This window comes from Pituophis catenifer, unplaced genomic scaffold, assembly GCF_029215685.1.
Source record: "Pituophis catenifer annectens isolate HBS135680 unplaced genomic scaffold, rPitCat1.0.hap2 SCAF_13, whole genome shotgun sequence".
NCBI classification, from domain to species: Eukaryota; Metazoa; Chordata; class Lepidosauria; order Squamata; family Colubridae; genus Pituophis; species Pituophis catenifer.
In genome coordinates, this window is record NW_027256893.1 from 25,410,180 (window position 1) to 25,425,290 (window position 15,111).

General features: G+C 52.4%; 1 protein-coding gene across 1 annotated transcript; it reads left to right on the forward strand.

Annotated features, from left to right (window-relative positions):
- The first annotated feature begins 946 nt into the window (after positions 1–946).
- Positions 947–12,585, forward strand: TCF25 (TCF25 ribosome quality control complex subunit). Its single transcript, XM_070953058.1, is given in 19 exon segments — positions 947–1,195; positions 1,585–1,746; positions 2,454–2,528; positions 3,673–3,806; positions 4,495–4,560; positions 5,435–5,517; positions 6,295–6,425; positions 8,243–8,342; positions 8,477–8,570; positions 8,699–8,791; positions 9,038–9,143; positions 9,867–10,026; positions 10,349–10,436; positions 10,878–11,036; positions 11,317–11,407; positions 11,666–11,745; positions 11,893–11,965; positions 12,373–12,489; positions 12,491–12,585. Coding segments are annotated over 19 exon segments (2,079 nt in total). The 5' UTR covers positions 947–976; the 3' UTR covers positions 12,539–12,585.
- The last annotated feature ends 2,526 nt before the right edge of the window (positions 12,586–15,111 follow it).

The following is a 15,111-nucleotide window of genomic DNA, read 5'->3' on the forward strand; positions in this document are numbered from 1 at the left end:
TGCAACAAAATAATATCCTAAGTTCTACTCCTATAAAGAAGGGTTAGAGGTGACTGGAAATATTGAAGGTCTGGTTCATGAAGTTCTTAGTGTTTATACTTACATAGCAGCCCAAAATCTGCCACCTCAGCTCCTGAATATAAGATTATGTAGAAAATTTAATTCAGCCATATTTATTCCAATTCCACCCATCTCACATATAAGAGGATTGCAAACAGCTACATATAACACAAGAATTCCATTTAAAAACAAATAATATAAAACAACCATCATAAAAGGCATAAAAGTCACGACCGAGATAATCACATCCACCAAAATAGTACAGCCACTTAACGGGTCCTACCGCAGGCCTGGGATCCTCAAGCTCACCGGCAAAAGCCAGGTTTCCAGGGCTTTGCAAAAAGCCAGCAGTCAGGACCGAGCTGATCTCCAAGAGGATGTTCTAATCTAATCCAGGGAGACCCCCTGGCGGACCGGGCCCACTGCACGACCCCCACCCCCTCCTGAGGCCTGATGGGAGCGGGGCAGGGTCCAAGTGCTGGCCGGGAAACCAGGAGGCGGGAGTTCCAGTCCCGCCTTAGGCACGAAAGCCGGCTGGGTGACTTTGGGTGGGTGCCTCTCTTGCAGCCAGACCCACCTCACAGGGCTGTTGTTGGGAGGCCAAGAGAGGCGGGGCGAGAGGAATAATCACTGTTGACAGCCGGGGAGAAAAGCTGCCTTCCGCCTTACAGTCAAAAGGAGGAAAACGCCTGCCCGCCGCCATCCCAGCCTTCGCCACACCTCTCGCCGGCCCGAACCGGCGGCCACACTCTCCCTCCACGAGGCACAGCCGGGCGGGCGGGCCGAGCCGCGCATGCGTGGGCGGCGCAGCGGAAGTGCGCCGGGCCGGTGCCTAGACGGGCCCCCTGCTCTCCTTCGGGTTGTCCCGCCGGCTTCCGGTCCGACGGCGTTCCCGGCGCGGGTGCTGCGGGTGGCGATGTCTCGCCGGGCTCTGCGGCGGCTGCGGGGCGAGTGGCGCGGGCAGGGGCTGCTGGGCGAGGAGACGCCCGTCGGAGGGCCGGAGGCGCGAGGCAGCGACGAGGACGAGGACGAGGAGGTCGCGGGGCACCAGCTGCCGCCCGTGTCTGGCGGCGGGAGGCGGCGGCGGGGCCCGCGGAGGGAGCCCTTGGAGCGCGTGGCGAACCCCTTCGAGCTGGTGAGGCTCTGCCGTGGCTCGGCCGGAGACCCTTAGCAGCCGGGCGGCGTCCCCGTGCCCTTCCCAGCAAGGGAAGCGCCCCCGGAGAGGCTGCCTTGGCCCTGGAATCGCGTCTGTCCCCAGGCTGTGGGGCTGTATAGAGGGGCTGGGGCCTCCCGGTGCCTTTCAAGGGGTTGAGTAGCAGCTCCAGCCCATTGCGGGTGGCCGCGATCAGTTGGTAGCACTGGGGGTGTCTCCCCAAAGTTTGCTCCCAGGAGGAGTTCTCTGGCAGTTTCCTGCTGGTGGAAAAGAAACGGCGCTCTTGTTTGCTCTTCTGATCCTGTTCTCCTCTGTAACGTTAAGAGAAAGAGAAACCAAATGATGGTTATGCCTTATGCTTGCCTGTGCAGATAAACAGTGAAGGACTGGATGAGGACCTGGTGTCTAAAGAGGAGACTGATGACTCCCGACTGCAGGAAGGAGGCAACCGAACAACTGAAGAGGCCGAACTTGAAGGGCTGGAGAGCGACAAGAGGGAGGATGGGGGAGAGTTGGAACATCTGGACCAAATGGCAAGTATCCTGTAAAAAACAACGGTGCCTATTTTCTCATCAATGATTTTAAAACTGATTTTCTCATCAATGAGAAACAAAGCAACGTAGAACAGGTTATGAAAAACAATTATACAAAAAACTGCATACAAACAGATCAGCTCATGACAATAATAGTAACAAACTACAATCAGTAATTTGGCAAATGTGCTTCGGGGCATGCACTGGTAGCCAGATGCAATTCAAGATGCTGTTTGTCACCATTAAAGTCCTTCGTGGTTTGGTTATCTGAAGGATTGTCTACTCCCAGTTGTTTATACCCATCCAGTCCAGTCTGGCAGGATGGGCAAACTCCTGGTCCCATTGGCTAAGGAATGGTGGGGAGCAGGAGGCCTGCCTTTTCTTTCATAGTGCCTTTCCGCTGGATCATCTCTCCTGAGTTTATAAAGGCCCAACCTGGCTGGCCTTTCAAAAGGTTTTGCTGTGCCCCCGGGTCTGGGGTCCTGGGTGTGTGAAGGGCTCCATTTCCTGCTATGTTGACATGATGGAGTATAATATTACTTGGCTGCTATTTGCATTTTTATCTGCTGGCACGTCTTTTGGGTATTTGTGAGTATAGCCTCTAAACAGAAACTTAGCCTGGGTTAGATAACCTCTTTGAAATCCATACTTTTCATGTCATGCTTCACTATATTCATCTTTCAACCTTTTATTTTTATTTTTAAAAGTTTACTGCAAACAACAAATCACGAAAGAAAAAGAAGAAAAGAAAGAATAAGAAGAATCCTTCAGGCGAGGCTCTGGTAAATTGAATTAGGTTTGGGGATTAAGCACTTGTATGGAAGTGCTGAATGAATTAACCCAGTTGAGGCATGTGGAAAAAGTCATGGTTATTCCCTTTGCTGCCAGGAATTTGAGACTTGATGTGGGATTAGAACATTAAAATATGATGTTACCTTTACAAAATCATAACTACAGCACTACAGACTCTTGACTATTTAGTCACTAGAAAGAGCTTGTAATTCAAGGAACAAAGACAGGTAAAACCTGTGCAAGACCAAACTCAAGCAGAATCCAAGGGTTGAAACGGGCCCTGGAGGTGTTGTGGCCCGCCAGCAGCCAGCAGAGCTGGCAGCAGATTCAAACAGTGAGGAGGTTGGTGAGGAACGTGGGCCAGTCCTGGAGTCTGGGGAAGGCTTGGACAATGGCTCTGAGTTGGAGGCAGAGAGGGGGCCAAGGCCATCTGGTAGGTCTTCGCTGCTTCTGAAGTCTCCGGAGTCTGACATCAGCAAGGCAGAAGAACAGTGTGAGCCTGTTCCCAGTATGTGCAATGGCAGAGCTGCCAGGAGACAGGAACAATTAAGGAAACAGGGTCGACTTGGGAGTAAGGCTTGGAGATGATTAGCCCCTTCCATAATACATAAAAGAGAAGCGAACAGGACGTGAGCTTTTGCAGAAAGCAGTTAGTTCATCTGGCCGATTCAAGATTTGAAAATTCTGTTTGTGACACTGTGCCAAGTTTGGCCTTGCCCTGCATCTGGAAATTAGCTGTTTGGCAGCGTTCCACGTGAGATATGTGGGTGTTGATAACCTTCCTCTGAAAGACTGTTTATCAAGCCTTGCAGACTGTAAATGAAAATAATTTACAGCCGTATGAATTAAAGAGGTTTTCCGGGACTAAGTTTGTATTGTTTAATTTCTAAGGAAGCCTAGGTCAGAACAGGAGGTCTTCAACCCCTGTCTGGGGCAGATTCTCAGACAATTCTGGACAAATGGCTGTCCTATGTTCAGTGATGGGGCAGCTATGATTCCAGAAAGTGTTGGTCGTATTAAAAGGAAGGGGACTGTTAAGGAGGGTGCCTGCAAGAGAGCATTGAGACTTGCCTTTACATGGATTTTGTCTGAGAAGAGTGAAGCCCTTTTGCTCATTTTGTTGCTTTTCAACAGTTCCTTGGAGATGATGACCAAGTGGAAAATATTGAAAGCATTTTGCTGAGCATTGAGAGTTCCAGTGGGCCCCCATGCCAGAGCCAGAGGAGGCTGGTCACAGATAATCGGCCTCTTCTTTACATCGAACACAGGTAAGAGACCGTCGGTGGTGGGGGAGCCCTCTCTTGTGTGCTGTAGATAAAATGACCAATTTGAGGCTATACATCTAGACATCTTAAATTAAGGAAGAGCTCAAAAGGAACAACATGTGTGTTATTTTCTTATATTTGCTATCAAACCTATGAGATGCCCCTTGCACATATGAACGTCTTAAAGTGCCCCTGTGACAAAACATTTAAAGGAAACTGAATTGACCTTGAGTGGTGACAAGGAAAAGAATCAGTCAGGAACCTGTGGCCTGGTAAACCAAATTTCTTTTATTCACCGGTCAAATCTCAGAGAGACATTATGGCTGGCACGCTGACCTAGCGGGAAGAATAAATATTAATGCGACCCACGTGGCTTTACCTTCCAACATCGGGCTGTAATTTCTGCTGCGTCTGCCTTTTTCCTTTGTCTTGCCTTTGCAATGTAGGGGGCCAAAGGGGTAGAAGTGGTTGACACTGTGGTTCTGCTTTTTGCTCACGGCCATTCAGCACAGGGCAAAGCTTGGCTGAGAGGCCAGTAGACAATTGCTGCTTGCATACAAATAAAAGCACATTGTATCTTGAGTTTGATGGCTTTAAGTGAGCAAGGTTTTGGACACAATAGCGTGTTCTCTGCATCGAATAGGAAGTAGGCATTAAATGACAGGCAGGATTTGTGTTCCCAACTTTCCAGGAGCTTGAATCCAGAGACGGAGCTGAAGAGATACTTCGGGGCCCGGGCGGTTCTGGGAGATCAGAGGTGAGATCCAGTGTTGTGAGATAGAAACCTGTCTCTGGATTATGTGGGAAAGCAAAACATCTGGCCACACCAGTCACAACCTGGGGTAACATTGTGGTGAGAATGCCATTTGCTAGACTGTGCCTGGGACAAGGACTGCCCCACCTTGTCTGGGTGTGGTGGAAGGAAGGGAAATGGTATATTCTCAGTCCATAAGTCTCCTCCAGGGAAGGATCAGTTTGGGATCTCTCTGAGCCGCTCCAGGACCATGGTAGTTCTGGATGGAGAGTTTTCATTGACAGTTCAGATGTGGCTGAGACAGAAGGGGCCTTGATCCATTCTTGTGCCACTCTTTACCTTCGCAGGCGGCTGCTTGCCCTGAGGAAGGTCCAGCACACAGCCCTGCACCAGGATGCAGGCGCCACACTGTGGGTTCCCCAATGTCTTGCTGGGGAGAAATCAGTTGGTCCCGGTTCCTTTGATGGACTCAGACAGAGACTTGAATCCATCTTTCTCACAGACGTTGCGTGCATGTGAGGACAAGCACATGCCTTGATGTTAGATGTGGTTATTCCCTCTTCTCTTACATCTGTTTAATCTTTGTGCTCATCGGGAGGTGGTGCTGTAAGATGCTCACTTCAGCACTTCTTGGCTGGAGAACAGAGACAGTTGCATTTTCCCAGTAAGGAAGCCCATATTCTCTCACTCTAAAAACAAGGCTGTGCTTATTTTAACGTCTGGTGATCGCCTGGAGTGCGGGGTGTGTGTGTCAGGATACATCAATAGGGCTTTGAAAACAACCGTGCCACCCATGTGGGCTTTGTTGCAGCTGCTTAGCAACTAGAATATAGATAAAGGCTTTGATGTATGAATTCTTCGAGCTTCTTCTTTCCAGGCCAAGGCAGAGGCAGCGCCAGTATGTACGCAGCACATGGTTGACAGCACCCAAGGACACCTGGCCACGTCATAGCAAAACAGGTGAGAGGCCTTTCCAAAGCCTCTTACACCGCGGCTGACTTTGGGACTGGGAAAAGGCTCCTGTCTGTTCTGATGGCATGTTGGGTACTGAGTAGCAGAGCTGAGCAGCTGCCAAATGTATTGTGGCTGCAATACAAGCCACCAACTTCTCTTCCAATGCCAGTGAAAAGAGAGGCCTTATAAGGCACTAGTTGTTGTCTCACAATTGTAGGAATACTTCCTTCCTTAAGTACCTGCATTCTGGGCTGTTCATATTGTTGTTCTCCAACTTTGCATAGGAGAATTCCAGATTTGTTTTAAGCCTGAAAAAAGGAAGAGTGTCTACCAAACCCTGAAACAATAGGTGGAAATGTTCACATACCAGTCTGGATTTCTCTAGCTTGGAGGTGTATAAATCTTGCATGCTGAGAACTGACAGGCTTGGGAATGTGGATAAGGGCTGCAATTGACGTTCCGATCTGGACTCAGGCATTTGGGGTGAGGGTAATCAAGGCCATCCAACTGGAAAGGGAGTGAAAAACCCATTCCTGTCTCCAGAGCTTAGTTTCTCTCCAGAAACTGTTTCTCAACCGTGGCAGCTTTAAGATACATGGTATGTATTCTCCATTCTGGCTGGAGAATTCTGGAAGTTGAAGCCCGCATACCTTAAAGTAGCAAAGGTTGAGAAACAGTGAGACAAACACTTCACTCTCCAGCTTCTTGATTATCATTCCACTCAGGCTGATCACCCTCTTTCTTTCTCTCCCTCCCCCCCCCAAAAAAACCAAATCTCTCCAGGTATATCCATGGTGCTTTTAGAAACGAGGCGTGGAGAGCAACACTTCACCTTTGAGCACAACCGGGAGTACCAGCTGGTGCAGTTCAAATTCTTGGATGCCGTGGAATCGATGGACCCAAACAATCTTGTGGTAGGTTCTCCATCAGGCACGCCCAAAGTCACGAATTCACATTCACCAACTTCTCAACTGCAGTGATTTGTTCCATCCCAGCTTTGACTTCTGGACTTGCTCAGGATTTGGTATTGTCCAGCCATGCCCAGTTGGTGCCCTCCAACACTGTGTGTCCTACCATTCCCAAGGGGCCGCCCCTCTAGGCTGTAGGAATCGAGTGACCCTCTCGGGCTGCAGCTGTGTCCAGCCCACTCTGCATGGAGACCACCAGCAGAGCCTGGTTTGTGTGCTGAAGCCCTGAAGCCACACAAACGTCCCTTGAAGATTCTAAACTGTTCTGAGCTGCCTCCTCTGAGAGAATGTTATCATAAAAAGAGATGTAACTTTTTGACTAAATCTTCCCCTCAAGATGCGTGTCAATGATTTGAACCAATAGAGTTATATATCCTTATAAAAGGACCTTGAAACGTGGTTCTATCTGCTATGGTAGATTTTTATTTTTATGGTGAGGGCTTGGGATGCCGAAACCATTTCTCTCCTGCCCTTTCTGTCGGTTCCGAGTGCCATCTCCGCATCCAGGCCCCTGTCTGCATCCCTGCGATGGGCACGTGGTCTCCCTCTGCTGACCCTGAGAGCAGAACAGCCAGAGTCGGCTCTTGTAGGGCAGAGAAGAGGCTCCCCTATCCTCCTGCATTTGCAGCCCTGCTGGTGGACACCCCACCCCACTCTTCTCCTACCTGGGCTTCCAAGCACTGAGGACAAAGACTGCAAGTGGGGCTGAAGGGGAGTCTAAGCCAACACTTGTGCTATATTTAAACCTTGACCATCTTTGAGGAAAGGAGCGTCTCATTTCCCCAGGGCTTCAGAGAACAGTCTCTGCTTTGAGACTTTTATGGAACTAGTCCAGCTGTCTTAACTGGAGAACAGTTTGATGGTAAATACAAAGCGTGGAAAGGCCAAACTTGTTCTTAGCCTAATATTAGCCAGATAATCAAGACATTGAGTTTGGAGAGCTCCCCCCTTCCTTCCTTCCAGCTAGGATAAATGTGGCTCTTTGAAATTGGAGGGTTTGGTGGATAAAAGCCCTTTTGTCCAGGAATGACTCCCAGCTCTGCCTTCTCTGCTCCCCCTCCCCCCTTTTCCCTTGTGCCTGAAGGGGGAATTCAGCGCAGTTGAGGGATGTTCGGGTTCTCTGACAAACGGGAATGTAAGTTCTTGGAAAACGGGAAGGATACAAGAGTTTGTTTTCAGCACAGTCCATTGAGGCAATGAGGTGGCTTTTCCTGGATCGATAAAAGGTGACGCACAGAAAGCTGCACAGGGTGTTTTGCATAACTGCTGGCAGCAACGAAAAACAACCTAATTTCAGTGGCAAGTAGACACGAGGTGCCACTGAAAATCGATCCCATGTCCTAAGGGGGAATATTTGACTTCTGGAAAATGGCTCATACTTAATTAAATTTACTGAATGTGGACTTTGTAAATCTGAACCTGGAGGGAGGATGGAGCGGAGATTTCAGGAAGAGAAGGGATGTGAAGAGGAAGAAATGGAAGATGGCTCTGAAGCCCAAGTGAAAGCCCAAGGCTTCCGGTGGCCAGATAGGGGCCGGGAATGCAGGCAAGCACTTGGTTTGACCATGGAGCCGACTCATGCTCTGCTCTTCGTCTGGAGCCTGTTGAATTTGGAAGTCTTCCCAAAGGATTCCCAAACGCTGCTTTGGGATCAGCGAGTGGTGCGAAAAGGGGGCTGTTTTTCCCGTTCCTTCCGAGCAACCCCCCTGCTTAGCTTTGCTCTTCTCCAGAAGGTCCTCAAGTGTCTGGCTCTTCCTTCTCAGCTGCTGCTCCAGATGAATCCATACCACGTGGACTCCCTTCTGCAGCTCAGTGACGTGTGCCGGATGCAGGAAGACCAGGAGATGGCCAGAGACCTGATCGGTAAGAATCGGGCAGGTGTGGCCCATGAAAAGAGAGAAGGATTTGGGGTGTGGAGTTTGGTTCCACCACTTGGAAAGCTCTGGGCCAGAAAGGAAGGTTCCCAGCGTGTGTAGGCCACGATGCCTGTTTTGCAGAGAGAGCCCTCTACACCCTGGAGTGCGCCTTCCACCCCGTGTTCAGCCTCACCAGCGGCACCTGCAGGCTGGACTACCGCCACCCAGAGAACAGGTGGGTGACCACTCTGGAGACTTGGAGGGAGGTGGCTGCTTCTTGGCCGGTGACCGTTGGGTGCCAGGCTCCACTTCCCCATCCCTGTCCCTGGAATGACGTCCTTCCCCTTCCGGTGTCCCTCACAGAGCCTTCTACCTGGCCCTCTTCAAGCACTTGCTTTTCCTGGAGAGGAGAGGTTGCCCCCGGACTGCCCTGGAGGTCTGCAAGCTCCTTTTGAGGTGAGGGTGGCTCTCGGAGGGAGGCGGGGGGACAGGACGGCCCTCTTCCAGTTCCACTTTGGGACAGGGTGTGCGGCCCCTAAACCGGGTTGTGAAGGTCTTCTAGTGGCCTTCTGGGGGTAGGATGGGTGCTGTTCCTGGGGGTGCCAGCTGGTCCTCCCTCCGCCCAAGGCCAGCCAGCTTCCCTTCGGACAGCTGTCCTGAAAGAATCGTGTTCCTTTTATTTTCCCTCCTCCCCCCCCCAAGCCTCGATCCGGAGAATGACCCGCTGTGCATGCTGCTGATGGTGGATTTGCTGTCTCTGCGAGCGAGGGAGTATGCCTTCCTGACACGCATGTTCCAGGAATGGGAGGTAAGAAGAGCCCAAGGCAGCTGGAGCCCCACCGGCACAAACCATGAGCCACTCAAAGGAGTGGCTCAGTGCCTCCCCCCCCTTTTCCTTGATCTGTAGCTGGCTGCCTGGCCCCCTTTCTGGGCCACAAGGGGGGCTCTTTGGGCCATCAGTCCAAGACTCCTCTCTAGCGCCCCCAGGTGTTGACTTCTTCTGCCCTGCTTCCTGTTAATTATCTTTTAATTAGAAAGCTTTAAAACAATTAAGCCAGAAAAGGCAGGAACAGCTCCAGTGCTGACTACTCCTGTTTTTAACTCTGCTAGGTCGCTTTAATGCCAGCCTGCCCTACTTTCAAATTCTCCTAGGCCTCTGACTGGGGGATGAAGCGGAAGCACGTGGGTGCCTCCCTTGCCAAAGGGTCTGCCTGGATCCGAGCTGCTCCCTCCTCCCCAAAGCTGCCCTCTTCAGCCAGCAGCAGTGGCCGCTCTGCAGAGTCTCTGGCAGACGGAACCGGCCGGAACAGCTGCTCTCCTCCTGCCTCCCCTTTAAGGACAGACACTGCCCTCCTCCCAGGCAGATGCTTGGAGCCCTCCACAGTGTTTGGGGGAGGCTTTCCTGAAGACCCAACTCCTGTTCCAGCCCCACACCCACCTTCCCCGTCTCTCTTCTAGAACTCTGGAGTTGCCTCTTCAAACTGGTCATATCTGTGTCTCCTCTTCCTCCCCTCCCCTCCCCCCATCTTAGGGTCACCGGAATCTGAGCCAGCTCCCCAATTTTGCCTTCTCCGTCCCTCTGGCTTATTTCTTTCTGAGCCAGCAGGAAGATCTGTCTGAAGCAGAGCAAAGCCGAGCCCGGGAGCAAGCGGACGGCCTCATTCAGCAGGCCCTGATTATGTTCCCCAGTGGTAAGTGAGGCCCTGAGACCTGCCCAGCTCACATGCAGCAGAGAGGAATGGGCTCGTTGGGTGGGAGTGGAGCCGGGTGGGGGTGGGGGTTTGGCAATTAAGGAAAGTGCCAAGTGTCACATCTTAGACATGAGCAAGTACAAACACACACACACATACACACAGAGGAGTTCCTTCAAATTGAACAAAGGGACTGAGAAGGCCTTTTCTGTGCCTCAATAGCCCCTCCCCAGCCCCCAGCATTGATCAGGAGGCCTGAGCTCTCTTGCCCTCCAGGGAAAGCCCTGACTCTCCTTCCTTCCCTCCCACCCTCCCCTTCCAGCCCTGATGCCCCTCCTGGACCGGTGCAGTGTGCAGCCTGACCCTGTGGTTGCCTCCCATGCCTTCTTTGGACTGGAAGCCCAGCTGAGGTAAAGGGGAGGGGGGCCCTTTGGAGGACCACAGTTGTGTCTCTCACAACTGTGAGGGACATGGAGTGCCAAATGGGGATGGCAAGAAAGCCAGAAATTGATGACGAGAGGAGGATAAATGAAATCTTGGCAGTGGGAGAGGCGGAAAGCAAAGGCCGCTCCTAATAACTGCAGCAAAGTTAGGTAGCTTTGCTTGGCGGTCGCTGATGACGAGGCTGGTGAGGTTGGGGGTTCAAGACTGTGGAACTCCTCCTCCCCCTCCCCCCCCCCCCCCCGGCCTCATTTCACCTCCTGCAAGAGGGATCGGGAGAAAAGCAGAGATGAAAGGTTCCAGGAACAGCGGCACCAAAGCAGTGATGGAAGAAGCATCTAATCCCTTGGAACCAAGGATGCAACTGTGCCGGTTTCCTTAAGAGCCCTCTCTCCCCCCACTCGCCCCAGTGTGCCTGCAGCGCTGAGCCAGCTGGTCTCCCTCTACCTGGGGAGGAGCCACGCCCTCTGGAAGGAGACTGCCATCATGGCCTGGCTGGAGGCCAATGTCCACCAGGTGCTGCGGGTGGTGGATGCCAAGGAACCTGTTCTGGAGGAGGCAGAACAAAAGTGAGTTGGGCGATTGCTGGGGCCTTTTCCCTGCTGGGTGACAACTTCCCCCCCCCCAATTGCTCTCGCTCGAGATGATCAACGCTATCCCTTCTCCCATCGTAAGCCGAGTTTGTGTTTCATGGCCCCTGCAGAAGAGGGTGGAGAATTTGGGGGTGCTTTTGCTTCAGTGCTGCTGTGACAGCAAGAGGTGGGCAAGAGGAAGCTGCTTGGAGGAGACTGTTGGAATCCTCTCTCTCTCTCTCTCCCTCCCTCTCCGTCTCCCTCTCTCCCTGTGTAGGCGAAAGGCTAGATACCAAAACGCACCCAGGAACGTCTACCGCCACGTGATCCTCTCGGAGATCAGGGAAGCCACAGCAGCATTACCTCCGGTGAGGGATCCAATGCCGCTACTCATCTTTTGGCCTGTTTCTCTTTCTTGGCTGGAAGTGTTTCCATTCAAGCCAGCCATCCTCGGTCCTTGTGTCTGGCTTGGCTGACCCCTTTTGGTCTTCCTTTGTGCTTTTCCTTCGGATTGTAAGCCCGACTTTCTCAGGGGTAGTAAAGATGCTTTATTCAACTACTCAGTGGATGAAGGCTGGACGATCGTGGCCACAACGACCCCTGACCTGTTGTTTTCCTCTCTCAAGGAAGTGACCTCCCAGCCCATCATGGGGTTTGATCCTCTGCCCCCCCTGGACTCGATTGTTTCATACACGAGGCCCGAAAGGTATTTCCTCCTCTCACTTGTGTTGTGCGTGTGGCAGTTCCAAGGCGCTGCTTGGCCTGGCCAGTCTGAGCAGGAGCGAGAGGCCCCCAAGGGAGACCCACTTTTCTCTGCCGGCCTTTCAGCCACACGTCCCTCTTGTCCTTCCAGGGCGGCTCATCCAGCCAACGAAAGCACTTTATCCCTCTTTTTCCGCTCACTGCTGCCAAACTTCAACTTACAGGTAAGGTGCCCTTTTGAGCTGGTCCAGAGGCAATAGCAGGTGTGTCCAGAGCCCAGCTGGGGGTGGGCGGGGGTGGTGCTCCTCCGTGGGCCAGGGTGTGGGGTGAAGGGCAGCAGAGGCGGGAAGATTGGGATGGGTCTAGAGCAGCTGTGGTGCACCGGCCGGGTATTTGGGCCAGGGGTTTGGTGATCCATACTGCCCGCTGGTTTCTTTCTGGAGCCGTGAGTGGGCACAGATTGTCTGCTGTGGTTTTGCATTTGCCCCCGATAGTTGCCCAGAATCCCCTGGTGGGATGGGCGGCCATGGAAGTCACTTAGATAAAGCAAATCCAGCCATCGGGGGCAGGGAGAGAGGCTTCCGGAGGACTGACCTGGCTGGTGGTCTCCCTGTCCTCTGCCCCATCCCAGGGGGAAGTTCGCGCCGGAGGAGAAGCCGAGCCGGGTGCCGGGCAGAACCTCAACCAGGGAGTGAACCGGCTGATGGCGGCCATGCGGGACATGCTGGCCAACATCCAGTTCCAGGAGCCCCCCCCGAGATGACAACCCCGAGGGCGATGGGGGAGATTGGGACTGAATTCTGACTCCCCTCTCCCCACCCACAATAAACAGAAGAATCTGGAATGGCCTCTGTGCTTTCCCTCTGCACGCACCTCTCCGTCTTCCCCTCTCAGCCTCCCCCCAATTTTCTTGGTTTTCCAGTTACTGTTCCAAACCTCCCTGGCTCTTTGGAGGAGAAACCTGCAGATGCTTCTGTCATTCTCTTCTTTCCCAACAAGTAGTTGCACTGTGGAGGGAAACGGCCTTTCTCTTAGGAAAAGTTCAGGGGCAGCGTGGTTGGGCCCCACCTTGCCAACGCCGGCCTGATTGGGATGGTCAGAACTTTGTCCAAAGCTAAACAACCGTCTTGCCAAGAAATTCTCCCAGGGAGAAGTTGGGTGGGTGGTGATGGGCATTAGTTGCAAAGGCAGCCGCAGTAGGAGGCAGGTTCCAGGCCCCTTGATGCTGTGGAAGACCCAGACCCAGACCCAGAGCAGCCATCTCCCCAGAGGCTCTGGAGCGAGCCAAGGGGCACAGCAGCTGCTCCGCTTTGAGGTCCTCTGCCCCACGTCTTCCAGAGGCCTCATTGATAGCACTGACTCTCTTCTGGTGCCTTTCTGGCTCGGAGGCCAGAGTGAGCAACGGCTCCTCTTCTGCCTCCATTACAAGACATCCCACCTGCCCACCCAACATGTCATCTCTTTTAGGCTGCAGAGATTACATCCCACCACTTTTTAATTAATAAAAGTTAGGAAAATATTTTTGTTAGGAAATTTTTTTTTTATAAAAATACTCTTGACACAACTGCGGTTGAACTTTTCAGTCTTGATACTTTGTGAGAGGGAGGAAGGGTGCTTGGCTGCCAGGCTACCCCGGCATGATGTTGTTCTGCACTGGTGGGGGCTGTCTGTGGAAGAGCTCCTCCCTCTTGTTTTCAAATGCTTGAGATCCGTTCAGCCTCTAATGTGGCCCCACAATATGTACACAGACATTTTTCCATCCGTCACATGCACACATACATCACACGCCCATATGCAGAGTTGTTTATAAACAGGGAATCCCAGACAGCCTGCAAAGCGGGAAAGGCGGCAACTGTTCCTGAGCTGGGCATGTGCCCGTTTCCAGTTCCTGGAACTGGGCCAGCCCAACCCACAAACCCCGAGACTCTGCTTAACTTGCCTGCCCTTCTGAGGGCCAAGTCAACCTTGCTCCACCAGAGGCTGGGGCATTCAGAGCAGCAGCAGCAGAGCCAGAGAAACAGAGGAGGTCAGAGAGGAGGACGAGGAGGAGGCCTCTGGTTGTGCTTGGAAGCCAAATTGCAACTTCCACTGTAAAGTGATGGAGAAAGGGATTTTTGCTCTTCAATTGCTCCAGGGAGGCCCAAACACAGCAATTTCGGAGCTCATTTGCTGCCTTCCCTTTCAAAGACCAACTGCCCGCTGCTGGGTTCAGGCCAAAGACAACTGCCTGGAGCAACTGAAGCTTCACCTGCTGCTCCTTCCCTGCTCAACCTGTCAGATGGTACATGCCAGGAAGGTCACGTGTGTTCCTGGGTTCATTGAGGAATCTCTCCCCAACTTTCCTTACCTAAAGCCTGTCCTCTTCAGAGCCCTTGCCCACTGATGCGGTTTTCATGACTCTGCAGCTTCCAGATTGCAGAAGCTGCTGTGAGATGAAGAATAAGCAGACGGTGTGTTTCTTGGTCTCAATAAAGAGGGTGGCCTTCTGTTGCTCTGACCCCTCTCCCCTCCCACCAGTGGGCTAGGCAGTCTCCCCTTGCACAGTTGTCCCCACCAGAGGCATCCCTCGGGATAGACCGGACTCTATCCTAGGAATCCATGCCCGCTAGCGTGATCTAGAGGTTATGGTGCATGTGGACAGTCAGAAAAATGATCCCCTCCCAGCAGATCCAATCTCAGAAGAACATTAACTGCCAAGGGAGTGACTTGTCATAATAATAAACTCAGGAACATAGGCCTGGGAGTAGATGGCAGGAGAGGACAGCGGTTATTTCAGAGGGCAGAGTGTTCACCACAAGCACTGGGTTAAAAATAGGTGGGGATGGAATGAGAAAACTGGCTGTCTGGAAGCCTTTCACAAAGGCAAAGCTCTCAATGTAAGGTGTGTATGTAGCTGGCACAAGAAGTTATGCAGAAGAAAAGGCTGAACCGGTGAACACGGGTCTCCCATAGGAGGAGAAGGGCGCAGTCTGCTACGTAAGGGTATCCTGACCGTAACGGGAACCTCGCTGAAAGAAATCCAGCCAAGAGTCATTAGAAGAACAGCATGTTGGATACGGCTCATGCTGTGGCAGCTGGGCCAAGCCATCTCTGCTGCCACCCGTGACCCATATTCCTCTGCTCCCCCTTGCAAGCCCAGGTGACCACCCTCCTCTCTCGTTCCTGGTTTTCTGGAGCTTCATGGAGGACAGCCGTCCCCTCGTCAGCGTGCTTATGAAGGCCCCAGCTCATCCGGACCGTTTCATAATACCTCCCTGCCATTCAAAGTGCTCGCCGCCTGACTTGTTATCATGTGGATCACCCTCCAGCCTTTTGCCAAAGGAGGAGCTGAGTCTATTCCTTTAAAAGGAGGCGAAAGAAAGAGTTCTTT